The 21,213-nt window shown below is 36.4% G+C and overlaps 1 protein-coding gene across 2 annotated transcripts in view; it reads left to right on the top strand.

Annotated features, from left to right (window-relative positions):
- Positions 1-21,213, top strand: part of GMPS (guanine monophosphate synthase) — a 47,734-nt gene that overhangs the window by 6,770 nt on the left and 19,751 nt on the right. For both annotated transcript variants that reach the window (XM_070945257.1, XM_070945258.1), the window contains exons 2-3: positions 13,162-13,343; positions 19,449-19,563. In XM_070945257.1, coding sequence (XP_070801358.1) covers positions 13,162-13,343; positions 19,449-19,563 — 297 coding nt within the window. The remainder of the gene's footprint in view (positions 1-13,161; positions 13,344-19,448; positions 19,564-21,213) is intronic.

Raw genomic sequence — 21,213 nt, 5'->3', positions numbered from 1 at the left:
CCATATACATAAAAGGATACAGCAATAGAGAGGGATGAAGGAAGGGAAGGGAAATTAGAGTAGGAGTGAGGGTAAGAGAGGGAGGAAGAGAGGAGGAGAAGGAGAAAGGAAGAGGAAGTAGGGAGGAGAAGAAGAGGGTGAGGAAGAGAAAGTAAGAAGGAAAGAAAAGAGAGAGGTGGTAGGTTTGAGGAGAAAGATTGCTGTACAATAAAAAAGATGAAAGGGAAGAAAGCCAACCCCAAACAAATATAAAGATATTAAGATAAAGAATGAATTGTTAAACTTTAAAGAATAAAAGAGAACAAATATGAATAAATAACAATAATTAGAAACACACATACAAACATACAATGTATTTTCTTTGAACAGAGTATTTGGCCGGTTCATAAATTTAAACAGTGTTTAGTCATGTTTAAAGTTTAAGCTAACAATCAGAGTTACAAGTTTTTATAGCCTTAGCTGAATGACAGCAGTTTTTCCAATGGTTTACAGCTTCAGTCTTGAACTATTGACCCTCCATTCCCTTCACTTATGCAAGTGTCTCTAGTCCTGCAAAAAACATATTTACTTAATCCCTTATCAGTGAGAGGCTAGGTTACCCATGGGCGCTGCGTTCCCTGTAACAGCAGAACACAACACTATGGAAAGTATAAGTATTGCCACTCCTAATTGTGCGTTGCGTGCCTTATAGTGAAGCACATGAAAAGCATGCTTCTTCACGGTCACTTAACGTGTTCATTTTGCGGTTACGTGAGGCACTGCATGCATTGGTCTTTATTCTTACAGTAGAGAAGTCATTAATTATAACTTTTTGTGAATTGGGACATTTAAACTTGCTTTTTTTAAAATTCCAATCTAAATTTAGTAGGAGTCGGAGTCGGAGTCGGTGCATTGTTTGCCGACTCCGACTCCGACTCCAGGTACCCAAAATTTCCTCCGACTCCGACTCCTCGACTCCGACTCCGACTCCGACTCCACAGCACTGAATGTTGGAGCGCCCCCAACTGAACAGAACAGAGCAACAGAGTTGGAAGGGACCTTGGAGGACTGCTATCCATGACACTGATATTAAGATTCTTATGCTTATTAAGAGTCCCAGTCTCATGCTGGTATTTTCTAAAGATTTCACAATAAAAAAAGAAGAAGAAACTATTTCTCTAAGCCCACCTGATTTACTTAACTTAGTAAGAATATAAGATGGTTTTTCATCTTCACTCATTCATAGCTTTTAGTGAGGGAGTCATTGAAAATGTTAAGCCAAAATGTGATTTGTCTGAATTCAAATATTGTCATTGGTAAATCAAGGTTTATGGCTTACTTTGTGGACTCTACTTACTTGTGATTTATTCCAAAACTAAACTCTTAAAACCATATTCAGTGGTCTGATTATCCAAGACTTTTTGACTTGCTCTGGTAATGGTTTAATTTTCTCCGAAATACCAACTTTTTTCTTCTCTTATAGCCAAAGACTAGAATCACACATTACATTAGGTCAGAAGCAAAAAGACTCCCATAATATGTGTATCATAGGTGTCTGGTATAAGCCACAGTATCTGTCATGTCATCACTTGCCCTTTATGGATATCCCTGGTATATATTCTTAAAGTTTTCAAGGGAGAGAGCATAGGGGATAACAACACTGGACTGAACTGAGTGATCATATAGTTTCTTAAGGCATATGGAACAGGCTTCTGTTAATGCCAGGGATATGCTTGCCTAGCTCATCCATTTGGAGTTCCACAGTATTTCTGAGCATATTGTAGTAGGAGGATGACAGTTCTCTGGCTGACATTTAAAAGAAAAGTTCCATATCTACTGGGGCACTCTACTTCATGACTTTTACACTCAGAGACATTGTCCCTACTGCTGCTGAAATGACATTTAAATTCACTTGAAATATCTACTTTTCAGTAAATAGCGTAGGATGATAAATCGGCAATGGAAACATTGCAAAGTCAAGCACTTTCAGCTCCAGTATGTGTTGGTTGGTTTGTTTGCTATCTTTCCCACTACTTGCTTTGAATGCCTGGCTCACATCTGTTCTTTCTTAGTGCAGCTGTGTCAATAGCATCTGCTAAACCAGACCTATGTTTTGAGAATTTTAGCACCAAAGCAAAGAATTTAGACTTGCATAAGACAATGCCATATAACCCTTTTGATTGATTGATTGATTTATACTCCATAAAAACACTATTTATTTATTGTCTGTAAAAATTTCCTACATAGTTCTTTAAACCTGTTAACAAAGTACATTATATATAACTTAAACATTCTTTCATGTAATTAGTTTATTTGGTTAATCAGCCATGGAAAACATCATATTTATCGTGAATGAAATGATTTCTTTCAGTGCAGGCACTTGTGATTTAAATTAAGCCACACAACCTGATAGCTTGAAAGTGGATAAAAAGGACTTCTTGTAATTTCATTTCTTTTTTTGACTACCATAATTTTCTTTAATGAATCAAGTTCTTTGATTCAAAATGCCAACATGTTCCTAGCTTCTTAATAATTTCTTCTTTTATCTAATTTTGTATGCATCTGAGATTGTTCATTACATAATTCTATTATAGTTTTCTATGGATGCATTTAGGATGAAGGCATATGACTAACCATGCTTGAATAACATTTCTATGGGTGAGATTGAACAATCAACAATTTCTTCTTGGAATAAGTAAAATTCTTGTTAGCAGCTTCATGTAAGTACCTCTATTTTAAAAAACATATTATTTTACAGAGGATCTCTAGCTTGCTTTTCTGTTCAAATAGTGGTTAAGGCATCTAATGATAAAATAACATATAAATATCGTATTTTTCAGACTATAATATGCACTGGACTATAAGATGCACCTAGATTTAGACGAGGAAAACAAGAAAAAAAATAATTTTTGACCTCCGCATGTCCTGTTTTCGCCCTCCCAGGTCCCCAGAAGTACTTTGCAGGCCAAAAACAGGCCCATTTTTGGCCTCCCAAACCCTCGACGTATTCCGTTTTTGCCAAAAATGTGCCCATTTTTTTGCCTGCAGAGTGCTTCTGGATGTGTGGAAGGTTCGGGAGGCCAAAAACGGGTCCATTTTTGGCAAAAACAGGACGTGCGGATCACTACATAGTGCTTCTGGGAGCCAGGGAGGGCAAAAATGGAGGGTTTGGGAGGCCAAAAACAGGCCCGTATTCAGTCTATAAGACGCACCAAACGTTTCACCCACTTTTAGGAGGGGAAGTGTATCTTATACTCCAAGAAATACGGCACATTCCAAGATCATTCCATCAGTCTATATCACAAGTTTCTGCTTTCAATATGGTTGCAGAAGTGGAAGGATTTTGCCTTTTTTTTCCTCAAAATTGGTATTGTTTGAAAAAATGCTTTAACAAAAACTACACACACACACGTGGAAGGATTTCATTTCACTCTGGCTGTCATAAACTTCAGAATTCAGTTTCTAAAATAATTCTGAAATGCCTAGAAGCCAAATCAAGGCAACTTACATAGCTAATATAGCTAAAATGACTAATAACGGAATCAAAAGTGTCCTTCCTCCTTCTACACTGATATAGATCTCAAAACCCACCAATTAGACCCACCAATTTATCAGTGAAATAAAAGGTTGGATTCCTGCTGCTATTTATGTTATTTATAATTTACTGTTTTATATTGTTAGCCAATGAATAAATTAGCCAAGTTATGCACACAAGTAGAGTTTGCAAACAAGTACCACAAACATTTTAAGAGCCTCCTGAATTAAAAGATCTGTCTTGCCTTGCATCCTGTTTGTCACGTGGACAATCAGAAGCTCATCAATTTTTTATAAATTGGACATGAAGGTGGTGGCTTTCTCGTTTCCTGTGAAACAGTTCTGAAGTTGGCTCTGATCTTCACCAACCTGCCACTGATAACTTTAGCACCTATAACTTTATTTCCATTTAAAAAGATCTGTATTGGCCCTCACAATAATAGAGTACGTGCATATCTAAAGGCTTCTTAATGTTACAGGGAAATGAAAAGGCTAAATTAAGCTCCAGTGTAAAGATATAGATTAACATAAAGATATGATTTGATCTCCTAATGCCACTTATTCTTTTAGAAAAGCAGTTGTAAGATTACAGATATAAGCCCTGCTGTCTGAAACCAATAACTCTGGGCTGAGTTGATCAGCTTCATACTTGCCCTGAGGAAGAGATGGTTGAGAATTTATGGGATTCTTAATAATTTTCTGTTTCAATCTTTGTCTTCTTTATTACACTTGATAATCTCTTATCTTTGATTTAGTTTGCTATGAAAGGTTCTGCTCACCATTTTCAAAACTGGGTATTCACTGTTGATAAGATTAAGTGGTGGTGAAGAAAATCAATTATGAAGGAAGACTTACATAAGATATCCAGTTGAACTGTTCTTTGCCCTTTAATATGCCTCACAAATGCTTTGAAGGGTCCCCACTACCAAGGGATATGCAGGATGGTACTGGGTTGCTGGATAGAAAGGATTTTCTTTCCCAATAATTCAGTGTTAAAAGTGTATTCATGAATGTTTTGGTATTAAGTCAGGATTTTAAACATCATTGTTGCTTGATTGAATAAATGTAGTGAGTTAGTTCTTGCATAAGGCTAAGCAGCAGAGGATACATTTTTGTGTCACATTCTATTATAAAAACAGAATTACCTTCTGACATAATACAGTCTATGAACTGAAATGTTGAATAATCAGACTAATATGTCCTTCTACCACTGTTTAAATGGTGTGTCCCTTGTAACAACAGGTATTGTCTGAAACAAAATCATCATTCCAGACAAGATATTAATTATTATCACAAATTCTCCTCAGTAACAACAGTTGTAATTTCTCCTACCTTAACATGTCTTTTTTCACTCCACGTATTAACAGTTTTTTAAAAAAATAACACAGCATTCATATTTGTCATAGTGATACTTAGATATTTTATCTTCTTCTCAATCTTAAGACCCATTTTATTCATCAATTCTGTTTGATCTTCTAGTTTCATATTTTTAACATCTTTGCCTTCTGTTTATTAATCCTGAAACCTGCTAATACGTCAAGTTCTTTTAATTTGTTAATTAATACTTCAATTCCTTTTAAAGGATCTTCTAGAACCAACACCAAGTTATCTGCAAAAGCCCTTAACTTGTATATTCCTTTTTTAATCTTTATTTCTTCAATCCTCTTATCGATCTCTATTCAGTATTTCAAGAACCAAAATAAAGAAGAGAGGAGATAATGGGCATCCATGTCTTGTTCTTTTTTTATAACTCACGGGTAGAGTTTTGATAGATTTCCATGACCAATTATTTGTGCTTTCTGTGAAGTATAAATTGATCTTATCAATTTTATGAACTTCTTGTTAAAATTCATATCTTCCAAAACTTTGAAAAAGAAATCCCAGATCAAATTGTCAAAGGCTTTCCCGACATCTAAGAAAATCAATCAAGCTTGTTTTTCATTATGTTCCTTCAATTATTCCAAAATGTCCAACACGTTTCTGATGTCTTTTAACTGTCTTTTAGGTAAAAAGCCACATTGATCCTCATGAATAAATTCTTGCAAAATTATTTTCAGTCTATTAGCTAGAATCATTGTAAACATCTTGTCATTATTAAATAATGATATGGATCCACAGTTTCTTGTTAAAAGTAAAATCTTGTTCTTCTTTAGGTATTAATGGTATATTGGCTGCTTTCCAGCTCTCTGGCATCTTTCCTTCCTGTCGGATAGAATTCATTGTGTTTTGTAAAGGTTGTAAAAGTTCATCCTCAAAACATTTCTAATAAGAACCTGATATCCATCTTGTCCAGAAACCAAAGCTTTCATAGTCACTTTCAATGCAAAAAAAACAAACAAAAAACAAAACAAAACAAAACTACTGTAGTGTTGAACTTTATTTTTCATGTTTTCCTATATTTGTTATTGTTAGTTGTGAAGTCGTGTCCGACCCATCATGACCTCATGGACAACGTTCCTCCAGGTCTTCCTGTCCTCTACCATCCTCTGGAGTCCATTTAAGCTCACGCCTACTGCTTCAGTGACTCCATCCAGCCACCTCATTCTCTGTCGTCCCATTCTTCTTTTGCCCTCAATTGTTCCCAGCATTAGGTTCTTCTCCAGTGAGTCCTTCCTTCTCATTAGGTAGCCAAAGTATTTGAGTTTCATCTTCAGGATCTGGCCTTCTAAAGAGCAGTCAGGATTAATCTCCTCTAGGACTGACTGGTTTGATCGCCTTGCACTCCAAGGGACTCGCAGGAGTCTTCTCCAGAACCATAATTCAAAGGCCTCAATTCTTTGGCGCTCAGCCTGTCTTATGGTCCAACTTTCACAGCCATACATTGCAATTGGGAAAACCATAGCCTTGACTACACACACTTTTGTTGGCAGGGTATATATTATCCTATATTAGACAACTTAATTAGTCAACATTATTCACATAGAACAGGGGTGTCAAACTCAATTTTATTGAGGGCCTGCATCAGGGCTGTGGTTGACCTTGGGGGGCTGACTGGGTGGGTGTGGCCATCTTGACACCACTCACTGGGTGGTGTGGGTGACTGGATGAACGTGGCCAGCTTGACACCACTCCCCAAACTACTGGCATGTTTCCTCTTCGTATTGGGTAGACTGGGCCAAAGTGACACGGATACACTGGGCTGAAGTGACGCTGGCTGGCCCCTTATATTTTCCAGGACGGCCCTATGATACAGATCTGACCACATCGCGGGCCAAATCCGGCCTGCGGACCTTGTGTTTAACACCCCTGACATAGAATGAAAACTATTATTTCCAATGACAACTATGGCATGTTCACTCTTGGTTACCCTGGCTGCACTGTAGATGAATGGTATTTTGGAGCTTTCCTGACAGTCTATGCCATGCAGACAGGGCATCCAGTTCACCTAGGCCAGTGGTTCTCAACTTTTCTAATGCCGCGACCCATTAATACAGTTCCTTATGTGGTGACCCCCCACCAGGGGGGTCTGTGGGCGTGGCTTATTTTGTGGGCGTGGCTTGGAGGTCATGTGACCGGGTGGCCATAGCTATGTGTATAGGGACTACTCAGAGGGATGAAAAAAGTCATTTCTGACAGATCCTTGCACTTTTGACTGGTCCTCACACTTATGACCATCTTCACATTTATGCCCGTGCAGCATTCTTAACAACCGTGTCACTCATTTCACAACTGCTTCTCTTCACCATGGTGACAAGATAGGGCAAAAACGTAAAATGTGAGGACAGTCGTAAGTCCGAGGACTGGTCAAAAGTGCGAGGACCAGTCAGAAATAACTTTTTCAGCCCTCTGAGTAGTCCATATGCATAAAAGGATACAGCAATAGAGAGGGATGAAGGAAGGGAAGGGAAATTAGAGTAGGAGGGAGGGTAAGAGAGGGAGGAAGAGAGGAGGAGAAGGAGAAAGGAAGAGGAAGTAGGGAGGAGAAGAAGAGGGGGAGGAAGAGAAAGTAAGAAGGAAAGAAAAGAGAGAGGTGGTAGGTTTGAGGAGAAAGATTGCTGTACAATAAAAAAGATGAAAGGGAAGAAAGCCAACCCCAAACAAATATAAAGATATTAAGATAAAGAATGAATTGTTAAACTTTAAAGAATAAAAGAGAACAAATATGAATAAATAACAATAATTAGAAACACACATACAAACATACAATGTATTTTCTTTGAACAGAGTACTTGGCCGGTTCACAAATTTAAACAGTGTTTAGTCATTTCAATTAAATTTACAATTTCTATATTTCCTTTTTGCCATATTTATTCCTCATCTATTTTTGTAAAAAACCAATATTACCCTTCATCCTCATCTCTAATCTTAATCAAATTCAATTTTTCCCTCTATTCTATATTATACCCCTTCCCATTGTCATATATTTTTATATCCATCCTCACATTGGTTAATTGTGTAATATTACAGTTGTTTAATATAAATTCAACATTTTAATATAAATCAGTTAGTTATATAACTACCTTTTTTGTATATTAATATGAACATGAATATTCCAATTATTTCCATGCAATCCAATTAATTATATTTACCAATAATAATAAACCAAATAATTTCCCCCATATATTCCTCCAAACCACAACTTAACCATTTCTGCTTTCAGAAATATACAATTAATACTATCTCAATTGTTACAGTTCCCTAGTTAAATAGAGCTTTTTTTCTTTTGTGTTTTAAAATCTTGAACTCTCCTCTTTTTCCCTAAATTTCCCATTGTTTGCACCTACCTTTTTTGGTGAGGAAAAAGAAAAGAAATCTGCCTGCCTAATTTTCCAACCTTGCAGCAACAGCAAAGCAGTTTCAGTTTCATTTTTCAGTATAGCTAGGGGAAAAAAAATCTGCTCCAGGACTCTTTGCAAGGAAGCAGCAGAGCCCTGAGCAAAACAGCTAAGACAAATCATCTGAGAGTCGGGAGCCGATCTAATCAAGGGCTAATTAGCCTATGCTGAAGCTCCGCGGGCCAATAAAATTACAAAAAAACACCGAACCATTTGTTAAATTGCTGGCTCGCCCATCCCTCGCCCACCACTATTTATTGGCAATAAATAGTGGTGCGGAGGGGTGGGGCAAGCCAGCAATTTAACAAACGGTTCCGGCAGAATCCCACCACTGGCTATAGGGCGGTCCTTTGAAGCCCCGCGGCAAGAATTTAAACAGTTTTTTTTTCCTCTAGCCATCAGCTGGGACTCAGGAGGCAGCAATAGATTGGGGGTGGGCGGGGTAAGCAAACGGCCGGCGATCCAACAGAGCAGATAGTGAGGGTAAGTGAAGGCGTGGGGCACGCGAGAGAGGGCTTTGGCGACCCCTGTGAAATGGCCATTCGACCCCCAGGTTGAGAACCGCTGACCTAGGCAATATCAAAAAAAAAAGAGAGAGAGAGAAGAAGACGACACCTGTTAGCCCTATCAATATCTGAAAATATTAAAACAAATTTCACACAACTCCTTTGTAATTTTCAGAAATGTTTTTAGCTCTTTTTCTAACATGCCAGTTTTGGAAACCCAGAAAACAATGGTCCTCTCTCATGTAAGAAGATTTCTGAACCTTCCTTCCAAAGCACATAAGAAAAAGGTGTCCCTTTAATTGTCCTGTCTCCAGTGTACCATTTTGAGATGAATCATGCCTGTTAAAGGGCAAGGGAAAGAGAAGAAAGTTTGTTATGCAGCATGTCTCCAAGGATATTTATTTGTAGGTTTCAAAAAATTGGTAAGATTTCTAACTCCTAATCTATTTAATAATTGCAACAAAAATACAGACAATCGAAAGATTAACAAAAGAAAAATTAATGCTTTGGAATTTTGCTGCTGGAGAACATGGTTGAGAATTCATTGAGTGAATGGAACCATAAATCATTCAATGCTTGAGGAGATCAAGCTAGGTTGCTCACTAAAAATAATAGTAATGAAGCTAAAACTTGGATATTTTGGATAGTGTGGAAACAGGAAATCTTAGAATAATCAAAGGCAGAAAGGATTCAAAAAAATAAAACATCTAGTTACAATCATGGCTATTAGGTTATAAGAACTCAAGGAGGCACTTCCTAGCAAATTCTTTTCTATTGAGCCATAATGAATTAGAAGCAACTGAATGATTGGTTTGAATAGAAAAGCAAGTAATAGGATAGAAAAGTAAGCAATATGAGACTATACTACCACTCTAAATTATATTGCTGCCCTAGGAAAGTTTGGACCTTAGGAAAGTTAGGAACAGATTTATGGGGGGGGGGGATTTCAGACTGTTCTGATTCTCAGAATAAACTCTTGCCTTTATGTCTAATTCTGTTTCATAATACTTGTAATTCCTATTTGTTGTTTTTTAAAGTACCTCCTGGAAATCTGAAGCATCTGCTGTATGCCAGCACTGCTCTACCTAATCTTTAACATTACGTCTCTGGTTGGAGATTCAGCTCAGTACTTATGAATCACTTGTTCCATGATTAAAAGTAGGGAAATAAAATAACCCCTTCACTGTTTTCCTAAAAATCTGATTTTGCGCTTATCTAGTACAAACCTCCTATGCCTGTAGACATGTATTTATTTATTTGATAAATGTACATAGTCACAAATGAGACTTTGGTGGCATACAATAAAACAGTTTTTTTTAACTTCAATATGTAATGATGTGTATACTGAATGGAAGTAATAACCTGTATTTTGGGACTTTTGCTATATCTAATTCTTTCTGTTATTTTTTGTCTTAGTTGCAGCCTAGTATATCCTTACATTTAAGATTGCCTTAACATTTAATGAATACGGTAATCATAGCCCTATTACAACAATCAGACATCAATATGTGATTAATCTGATATTAATATTCTAGTAGAATACTATTTAAAATTGGTGACAGATTTCGAATATGAAGTCTGTTCTACATGCACGCACCTTTGTTAAACATGTATATAGAGAAAAATAAGTAAAAATAAGTTTGGAATAAAGACAGCTTTGTGATTTGGTGGAAATGACAGCTTTGTGATTTGATCTTTATTTGTTTTTGGCATGTGATCAAGCTACCTAAAGGTATTTGTTTCATCCTGTTCATTCACTTTTTATTCTGTTCACGTTCATTCGGTGCCCATTCATTCTTGATCTTATCTTTTCTTAAGTGCCCATTCTCAAATAATTAACAGTCACCCTCATATAACAAAGTTGGTAGAAGCATGCTTTTTCAAGCAGCTGTTTCCCTTCCTTTGACAAAAGTTCATTCCTTGCATCAAATGATACACTATCCACTCTTTATCAGTATTGGTAAATTTTGATTTTTTTAAAATCTATTTTTCCATGTTTAATAAACATTCTGCCAAAATAGATTAATTTAAATAGATTAAAATGAATTTATTTACATTCATTTTACCATTTATGTATAATCTACAGATCTTGCCAAACGTAACTTGGTCTTCAATATATTTATTTTCAGATCCATATTTCTTATTTTAACAGTAATTGAAATAATTCAGCTTCTTGGCCAATAATATAATTTTGTATGCATTTTCATATCCACAAACAAAATCCCTCTAATATTTGTCCCTTATGTATTTATCCATAAATTCATTATATTCCTAATGTGCATCACATATCCTTGTCTTATTCTTTGCTCAATACTAAAGTGTTCAAGAAATATTATATTTTTCTTACCCATGCTTTCCTTCCATCATACTGCACACCTACCATATCCAATAACCAATTGTCAATTCTATTCTTTAAAGCTTAATAACTTGTATACAACTTAATTTCTAATAACCTTTCAGTCAGAATTCTACAAATTTGTTTCTAGGCACACTTCATGAACTCTGTAGGGTTGGGAGTGGATAGAGCGGTTAATGTGATACGTTTGTGTTCAAGAATGCCATTGCATAATTTGGAGACTTCAGTTGCCAAAATTCTGATAAATGATTGAAATATTTATTCATCCAGGTTGGGGAAAGTCTGCATAGTCCATAGTTCAGGGCATGGTCTGCTTGCATTATTTCTTCCTCTCCCTCTGTCATTCTCATCAACATTGACTTACTTACAGAAACCCTAAGAGCAAACATTTAGTTGAAGTTTACCTATTGTCTAGGGGGAGAAATTAATTAAATTGCATGTTTTAGAAATTCTGGAAGTACCTTTTTAAAAAATTGCAGTTATTATTGAAGAATAAATAAAATATGTTTTATTAAATCTGGGTGCAATTCAAGCTTTAAAGCCCTTCATTGCCCTTCATTGCTGTTTATTTTCGGTCACATCTATCTGACCCATCAGAGTGGGGAGGCAGGGAATGTTGCGGGTCCCATCCCCGAGGGAATTATACCTGGTGGGACCCAGAAGAAGGGCCTTCTCTGTGGTGGCTCCCTCTCTCTGGAACGTCATTCCCCCAGAGATTAGAATGGCCCCCATTCTAATACTCTTCTGAAAGGCGCTGAAGACCTGGTTCTGCCAGTGGGCCTAAGGAACCCAGAGTGGAATTGAAGCCCATTAAATGGCACCTGTCACCGAGATGGGTTGTGTGTGATTTTGTTATATTGTACTATATTAATTTATTTGATTCTTTTTGTTACTTTTTATTGTTTTAAATGTGGTTTTATATTCTGTAAACCGCCTTGAGTTGCCATGGGCAAACAGGCGGCAATATAAATTCAATAAATAAATAAATAAATAATCACATCCAAAAAGAATACATTGAGAAGATATACCAGCATTTATATTCTATTTTAGATTTCGTAGAAAGACAGAGAAGAATTTTCAAACAAAGTTCTTGAAACATAATGGCATTTTATCCTTTATATAGGAATTATGGAAATATACATTTGTTACTTAACTGTATATTTATTGTACAGGGATGTGAACACAATACAAACCAACTTCTGGGCATTTCTTTCTCTTACATTAGCTTTCCATGACACAGTATAAACACAGTTACAGCCAGCTCAAGTCGTCTGCTTTCTGTTATGCACAAAATCAAAACTTTTGTTAGCAATACTTGTGTTTTGCTGCTGGTGATAATTTGTGAGTTGTCCTTAGGTTATTTACTAAGCCTTTGATCCATGAACCTAGCCATTTCATCTTAAAAAAATCATGGCTTATGACTTATTTTAAACCAGAACACAATGGCTTATTTAAAAATTATAATTAAAACATGATTTAATATAATATATAGCCATAGGTAAGGATTTACGCATCATGTTAAATCATATGTTTATTCCAAACAAAGAATGCTATGGTTTAATGAACAAATCATGATTAAAACATGGTTTGGTGTGATGTATAAACATGGGCTTTAATCCAGTTTAGCTATAGGTTCACTCAAAAAGAACACTACTTGATTGAATGAAATATGGTTAATAAAATCTTAGCATGATGTATGAAACCTTTGTGGAAAATGTTATGGTCAAATTTTTTATGATTTAGTTCATAATTTCACATTAAACTGTAATATGATATGCTTGTTGAGTAGTGAACCCAATCACGCTTTATTGTTTAATGTAGTGCCAACCAGTCCTACTATGCATGTTAGCTTTCTTTTAATTTAGTATTTAATATATGTTCTCATACCAATAGGCTACAAGTAAACTTGTAATAACTAATAGTTTAACTTAGCAGCTATTGCTATTTTGAAAAGACATACTTTATGCTTATCTGCTTGTTCCAATAAGACACTTATAAATCCTGTTCATAGTTGGAGAATGCTGGAGAAGATCTCAAGGATGGGGTATGCCGCTATGAAGGAGCTGTTGTGATACTCGATGCTGGAGCTCAGTATGGAAAAGTCATAGATCGCCGGGTCAGAGAACTGTTTGTCCAGTCAGAGATTTTTCCTTTGGAAACGCCTGCTTTTGCAATTAAAGAACAAGGATTCCGGTAAGATTGATCCTTATATTAGTTGTATGTATGCTCCATTAACAGTTTTGTTTCATCTATGAGATCAGAAAGTTACAGCTTGTATCCTTCAACTGTAAAAGGCCAAATAATCTGAAGAAGACTACTTTTCAGCTTTTAATTTGTATGCAGAAATCTTAGACTCTACCGAAGTGAGTAAGATTAGAAAATATAAATACTCAGATCCCTATCAAACAGAAGACTATCTAATTGTGGGGTCAATGATTAATTTTCCCTAAGACACACTGGAACTGCTGTGGAAGGCCAAACCAATAGATTAAACTTAATTCTGCCAGTAGCGCCCATAAATTAAGGGAGGAGGAAGCACAGAGCCTCACCTTGCCTCAGCCCAGCCATCATTCTGTTACATTCGCAGAAAAGTTCTTTCTCTCCTCAGCCAAATAAAGGAGTACACTTGGATTCTGCTTCTGCCTCCCACAGCGTTTATTACATTTCATTTTATAACTTCCAGTTGAACTAAAATGGGCAGGACAGGGTCAGCCAAAGAATGTGGCCTGAGGGCCATAAAATGCCTAGCTCTGGTCTAATTCCATTTAAATGAAAAATGTAAATTACATTAATTAGTCCCATACATTTATCTATTTCCTATTGCATCACACTGAAATTAGTGGCAGATTTTAGAAGGGATTTTTGGATGAAATCTTGGCACCCAAGATTTCATGGAATCACATGTTGCTCTATTAATTCAGGCAGTGAACTCCTGATTCTCATATTTGAGAAAATATATGTGGTATGTATCCCAGGCTATATGAACTGTGATGGATCAAACTAAAAGCTTGTCTACTTCAGCATTCTGTTGTCAATGGAAATTGGCAGTGACACTTGAGTAATCTGGATGATTACTCCTTTAAAAAAAGATGAAAAAGAGGACATTGAAATACCAGCCTAAAAGAACAAGAAAATTAATAGTTAACTACTAAAATGTCACTCCAAAATGAATAGCCCCATAATTTGCCTACAAGACACTTGGTCCTGTGGCCTTTTAAAAGTTGCCGAATTCAAGAGATAATTGGGGCCAACTAGTGATAGGATTTTTGGTTCTTTTCAGTTCCAACACTTTGTGTACATTCTATTAAGTAGTAAACTGAAAACATTTACATGAGAAGCAGAGATAGTGTGGAGCTGACTGATGAAGCTGAGTATCATCAACATGCTAAAATCAGTTGAATTCTATCAAATGAAATATTTTATAACATTTTGTTTTAATGTTATGAATACATAGAAACATACCCATCTTACCATTCCCTGCTTGATAAGCAACATTATGTGGAGTATGGAAAAGGAATAAGAAATAATAAACCAATGGAAGTGATAAAAGATGAAAATAAAGAGAACTAAAACTAAATTGCACCAATATCTTTTACTATAGTTCATACTTTCTATCCTTACAAACTATCCTTGTTTCCAACATATGGAAAAAGTCAAACGTTTTTGAGTTTCTCTTTTTAAGATCTCTTGAACACCATCCAAATACAGCTTTTTCAGTCTTTTTCTTCTCCCTTGCAATTAAATGCTTATTCATTCTTTGTATTGCCAAACCTTCTCAAAATATGTACACCCTGACCACTCACCATTGTGTTAAATCAGCATTCACAGAGCATCTATTTGTTCCTGAATTCTCTGTTATATATAGGGAAGATTTTCCCCCCATGACCTGAGAAGCTAAGAATAGAAATAATAAGTGGCAGCTATCTAGATTTCATCTAAGTATAAGCAGAATTTCCTGATCTATACAGCAGTAGATAATCTACTTATGGAGACTGTGGGTTCTTCATCTGTGGAGGATTTAAGGAAGAGGCTAGATAGCCACCTATTATGGTTGGTATAATTATCTTGCACAATGCACAGCATTGATCTAGATTAAGCCAGCGCAGCTCTTAGACGGGAAAAGACATTTGCTGCATTAAAAATAATTGTGGATCACAAAAGAATAACTGGTGAGCCAATCAGTTGCTTGGTGGCTAGAGGCATGGCAGCAGTGATGCAGCTACCAATCTCTCCAGTTGAGACTTGGAATCATTGCAGGTGCCCTGTGGCGTGTCTTTCAGGGCAGAGATGGCAACAAAAACTAGACAACATATCCTTCCTGGTGGCAGTGACATTTTGAGGCAGTAATTTGAGTTTTCAACAAATACCTGCAGGATGAGACTGCTTGATGGGCTGCATGTTGTACAGCTCTGTTCTCGATGATCCTTTAAGCTCTACAATTCTATGATTTTATGAATCTGTCTCTTATTATTACATTAATACACCTCTTAAGCATCCATTTCTGTTGCATTCAAATTACTTTTCCTCTCAGTTTCCTTAACAAAATGAACAAAACGCTCTCTTACTGGAGCTGTTTTTACTTCTTTCAACATTCATTCCTTACCACGGACCACATACTACCCACTAAATGTATCCAAGCATTTGTACATCTTAAATATTTCTCCATCCTTTTCCCTATTATTAATTAACATTTTACCAAGGCAACCAATGCATCTAACTTCTTTAGTACCTGAACATCAAAGACCACACAAATTAATACATTTACTGATAAAGTTTGCATACCTATATAATACTAAAATTCTTGTGATCTTTTAAACTCTTTTCATCCTTTAATTGGATGAAACTATATGTCATAAGGCAACAATTTTTGAACCAAGATATCTCATATGGCCTAACTTACACAACGTATCCAAGCTCCAGGTCCAGTGACTCCTGAGGGAATGAAATTTTGGCAAGTTGCAGCTGCTTCAGTGTACTGGCTGTTGCTACAGTCACATGGTCTTCATTTTCAATGACAGTTTTCAGCCAATCTCACGGAAGGGAAGGGAAGGGGAAAGGGAGAGGAGAGGGAGAAAGGAAGGTAGGTTGTTTGGGTTGGTTGATTGGTTTCTGCCAGATTCTCACAAATATACCCAATGGGGAGTACTCATTCCTACTCCCACTACTTTTTTGCCCACTCTTGGTCATTCTGTTTCTCTGTTTAGGTAAGAAAATTGCCCAATGGGGCACAAATTATATTACAAGATAAAAGCTGGACTTTAAGCCTGTTCACTGTCTTGTAGCAGAGAGCTATAAATGAAATGGGAAAAGAACAAATGTTATAATTTTCTCTTAAGTCTTGTTCATGGTACTGTTAAGTAAACTTATATTGAACAGGAAGACTCTTCCCTTTGAATGGTGGGGCACACATACAGTATTTTGCCCTTCAGTAAAGTGTCAAATGGTTCATGAAGTTTCCAATTGGGGTGACAGGAACAGTTCTGTTTCTCCACATGCAGCTTCCTGTAGTCTTAGCAGGAGCAAACATTGGCCAGTAAGTGTTGCTTTAGCATGGCCAGAAATAGGTTTGCCATGACAACATAAACCTTCAGGGTTACATAAAATGGAACAAATTATCCAGATTCAAAGAAAACAAGGATGAGTAGGCCAGCCCTGATTTCTTATATCACCCTTTACATAGACAGACTGACTAGTTATAATGGAGGGCTCTGTCTACAGAGGCTCTTAAGGTAATTGATTTTTGATGGTCCTCAACTATTTGAAGAGCCTGCAAGGATACAAAAGTTGTTCTAGCCCAGTTTTATTGAATTCAGGAAGGTCAATACGAGGAACAACTATTTCCCTGCCCTCAAATGGAGGTAGCGTGTGTCAATTTTATAAAATACCTGAGGAGGGCTATTGATTTCCCTACATTGCTTCAAATTTGTTTTTAGCTGATAAAAGATTTCAGTGTTGTCAAATATACGTGGGTATGTTTTGTTTCTTTGATTTGGAAGCAGTATTATATAAAAGGAAAATGATACTTTCTGTGTAGATGTATGCTTGTTCTCCTAAGGAAATATTTATGTTTCTTTTCAGTTCCATTAGTCACTGGATATAATCATGATTTGTTCATGTTTGATGGAAAAGTAACATTAGTATACAGATAGATCTCAATTTATGAATCTAATAGAGCCTGGAATTTCCATCTTAAGTCATGATAGTCATAAGTCAAGGCACCCATGTGACCAATCTGGTTTTATGACCTTTTCCCCAGCAATCATAAAGCAAACACTGTGCTTGTAAAGTGAATACTATAGTCATAAAGCAAACACTGCAATCAGAAAGAAAAACTCCAGTCCTAAAATGAGTCAATTCATTCCCATAGGTGGTTTTTGGCTGGAAAATGCCAGAAACTGGCAAAAAATGTCATAAATCGTGATCATACAACAGCCATAAAAGTGAGCCAGTTGCCAAGCATCTGAAATGCGATCTTCTGACCACTCTGTGTGTTTATGTGTATGTGTGGTGTGGTGTGTGCATGCTGCCATTGGAACTCAGAAACTGGGTTCTAAGTATCTTTTGGGGGAATCCGTCGTAACTTAGAAAGTCACTAAGCAAGGATTACTTGTAGCAATAGCACTTATATACTGCTTTACAGTGCTTTACAGCCCTCTCTAAACAGTTTACAGAGTCAGCAAATTGCCCCCAACAATCTGGGTCCTCATTTTATCCACCTCGGAAGGATAGAAGGCTGAGTCAACCTTGAGCCTGGTGAGATTTGAACTGCCAAATTGCAGGCAGCCAAACTAGCCTGCAGTACTGCACTCTAACCACTGCACCACCGTTACTCTTGTAACCACTGACTTGTACTCTACTTGTAGCCACTGACTCTAACTTAAATATAAACTATGGTCAATGACTATATTAAAGTATACATCATAATAATGCAGGGCACTGAACACAGCTTGTGCTTAAGAGCATGAATATATAAAGTCATCCCAATAACGTCTCTCTTCTTTAAACTGTGTAGCTTGAAAATAAATCTGCTACTTTGTTTAAAGGGTCCAAAGCTTTCTGATATGGCGGGTGTGTTGATAGATTGGAGAACATAATGTGAAGAGTTTTCAGAATCATTGCTGGACGCTTGCCAATTCATGGAATGCTGTCAACAATGACAAAGCATAGATTTATCAGAATAGTAAATGAGGAAAAAGTAAACATCAGTTGAAAGAAATTGAGGTTTCCCAAATCATTATTTATTAAACTGTATTGCTATTAGCCTATCCTAAACTAAACTTCACCGGGATCCAAAAGAAAATAATGCCAGGAAATGCTCTTATATCCATTGTTCTACAAGTGAAAATTCCCTACTGAAAATTCATTCACAATTGCAAAATTTGTTCCAACAGTGGAATATACTGTAAAATTGGAATTATCTTTCTCCTTGTTTCTGACAGGGCACTAAGTCTAAATAGGAATCTCTGGAAGTACTTTAAATTTTAAAAGGTTTATTAAGCTAATGGAAAGTGTTTTATGATTTGGTTTTCACTACTATGGTTGCTTTATTTCTTTGTATATTATTGAATATTTTTTCGAAATCCATTGTATGCTCATTAGATTTTCAGTAGTTGTGAAGGTAATTTAGGATTGACTTTCAGAAATTATTTACAAGAGATTCTACTGGTCCGAAGGCAGCCACAGAGAAGGCCTTTGCACAGTTCAAGCGCACCATAATGTACTGTTGATTCTCTCAAAATACTTTTTGTTAGCTAATTGTCTTGTAGGGTTTTCTTAGGAGAAGTTGTTGGGAAGTAATGGGCTTTAGCAGAACCATAACAATAGAGATAATGATATTCCATTATATTTGTTTTAATGGAGAAGTTAATGGTTTTTAATACACATATTGTTTGCCTTTTGTATTTTCAGGGAAGTTGAGATGTTTCATATTATTGACAGTTCTGTATAGGTTTAATGAGTATCAGTGAGAATGAATTTTTCTTGTATGACTGAAAAACAACAACTCCGCTCTAGAAACTTAGATTTTGCTGAATGCTGAACAAGCTTAAAGGAAAAATTCCCAAATTAAATATGCCACATTTTAGGTTTCGTGTGATGCTTCTTGTTTACTTCTTTTGATTTTTTAAAAAGAATTTAATTTGATTTATAATAGTTTGCAGTTTTAATAGATGTAAGATATCTTATATACATGCAGCATTGCCTTTATCAAAGTTTTGTGCAGATTTAGAATGATATATGTTTATTAAAATATTTAATTTCAACATCTTTGTTTTTATAAATTGTCTCTTTCCTTTATAGAGCCATCATCATCTCTGGAGGACCAAATTCTGTTTATGCAGAAGATGCTCCCTGGTTTGACCCAGCAATTTTTACAATAGGCAAACCAGTCCTTGGAATCTGCTATGGCATGCAGGTGCTACTTAACATTTCTACAAATATTTATGATTCTATGGGGGTTTTGGTGTTGGTTTGCCTAATGCCAAATAACTATTCTAATTTGTACTCATGCAATATATGAGAATATTATTTAGAAGTAGACTAAAATGAGCTTTTTAAAAAGTACGTGTCTTGTTCTCTGCTTGTCACTAATAGCACAATCCCTAATGCAATCTGTGCATGGAAGTTTTGCAGGCCAATCTGTTGTTCTTCATGTGCAGAAGCCTGCTGGGAACTGATTCATGAGCTTTTTGAGGCCATCACTATGGAGAATAATAAAACAGGCATCATTTTTGAAAATAGGATTGCTATGGTTTGGCCTTTATAATAAATGAATGGTATGTCATTGTAGCCTTGATATTATTTGTAGCATTTCAACACATTAATTAGCAATTATGATGATGGTACAGTTTGCATATCCAAATGTTCTTGCAACTCCCTCCACCGCAGAGAGATGTTTTCTCAGAGTAATCCTTCTTCTCTAGTATTATATATAGAAGAATTTAAAACTGACAAGATCCTGCAAATGAAACAAGTGATCCATTGGCATAGGTTCAAAAACGGGAGTGGTCTGGAAAGAAAATTTGTACTGGCTGGGATCAGTTAAACAGTTGTAGTAGTTGGGGTCAACTAAAATAAAAACAAATAAAGGAGATAGTATTGTTTTATGAGAAGTTAACCTGCCCAATCTAAGACATTACCAGCCATGAAGTATATGGGATAAAAGAAGTGTTTTTGATAATTTATTAGTTGAACTCAAAGTGGTTATTTGCTAAGAGTGTTCTGCGTATGGGAAGATGAGTAGAGAAGACATAGCACAAGAAAACAATAGAAACTGAGTTTTAAAAATACTATGTGATCATTAGCGAGACAAGAAGAATATAGTCAGTCCTTGATATACAACCACAGTTGGGACCGCAGCTTCTGTCGCTAAGCAGTGCAATTAAATGAGTCATGCCCAATTTTATTATCATTTTTGCCATGGTCATTAAACAAATCATACAGTTATTAGGCAAATCTGGCTCCCCCTCCCCAATTGACTTTTCTTGTCAGATCCTGGCTGGAAAGGTTGCAAATCGTGATCAAGTGACCCCAGGATGCAGCAATAGTTGTAAATATATTTGGTTGCCAAGAGCAATCAGGTGTCTTCAGGGACACTAATGCTCGTAAGTGCAAGGATACTTTTTTCAGCATTCTCATGTAACTTTAAACTTTAAATGAGTGGTTGTAAATAAAGAATTTCCTCTAGAAATAAAACAGTGAAGACACGGATCAAGACTCTAAAAGAATGTGCAGATCAGAAGCACTTAGATTTAATATGAGATAACAAAGGAATTGAGCAAAGGGAAAAGCAGAAAAATATATACTGTATTTTTTGCTCCATAAGACACTCCTGACAATAAGACGCACCTAGGTTTAGAGGAGGAAAACAAGAAAAAAAAATATCTGTCTCCCAGCATCAATCCGATATTCATCTGGCTAGCATCCTTGCAGAAAACAGCCTGCCTCCTCCATGTCCGCTGCCTCTGCTGGGGAACGCTGGAGCCTTTGCCTCCGAGCAGCTGATTGGCGGTTGGATCGGAATACTGCCGATTATCTGTTCCAGGCAGCGGGGATCGCTGCCGCC

This window comes from Pituophis catenifer, unplaced genomic scaffold, assembly GCF_029215685.1.
Source record: "Pituophis catenifer annectens isolate HBS135680 unplaced genomic scaffold, rPitCat1.0.hap2 SCAF_6, whole genome shotgun sequence".
In the NCBI taxonomy this organism is placed as follows: domain Eukaryota; kingdom Metazoa; phylum Chordata; class Lepidosauria; order Squamata; family Colubridae; genus Pituophis; species Pituophis catenifer.
The sequence above is the reverse complement of the archived record's forward strand: the minus strand, read 5'-3'. Positions and strand labels throughout refer to the sequence as shown.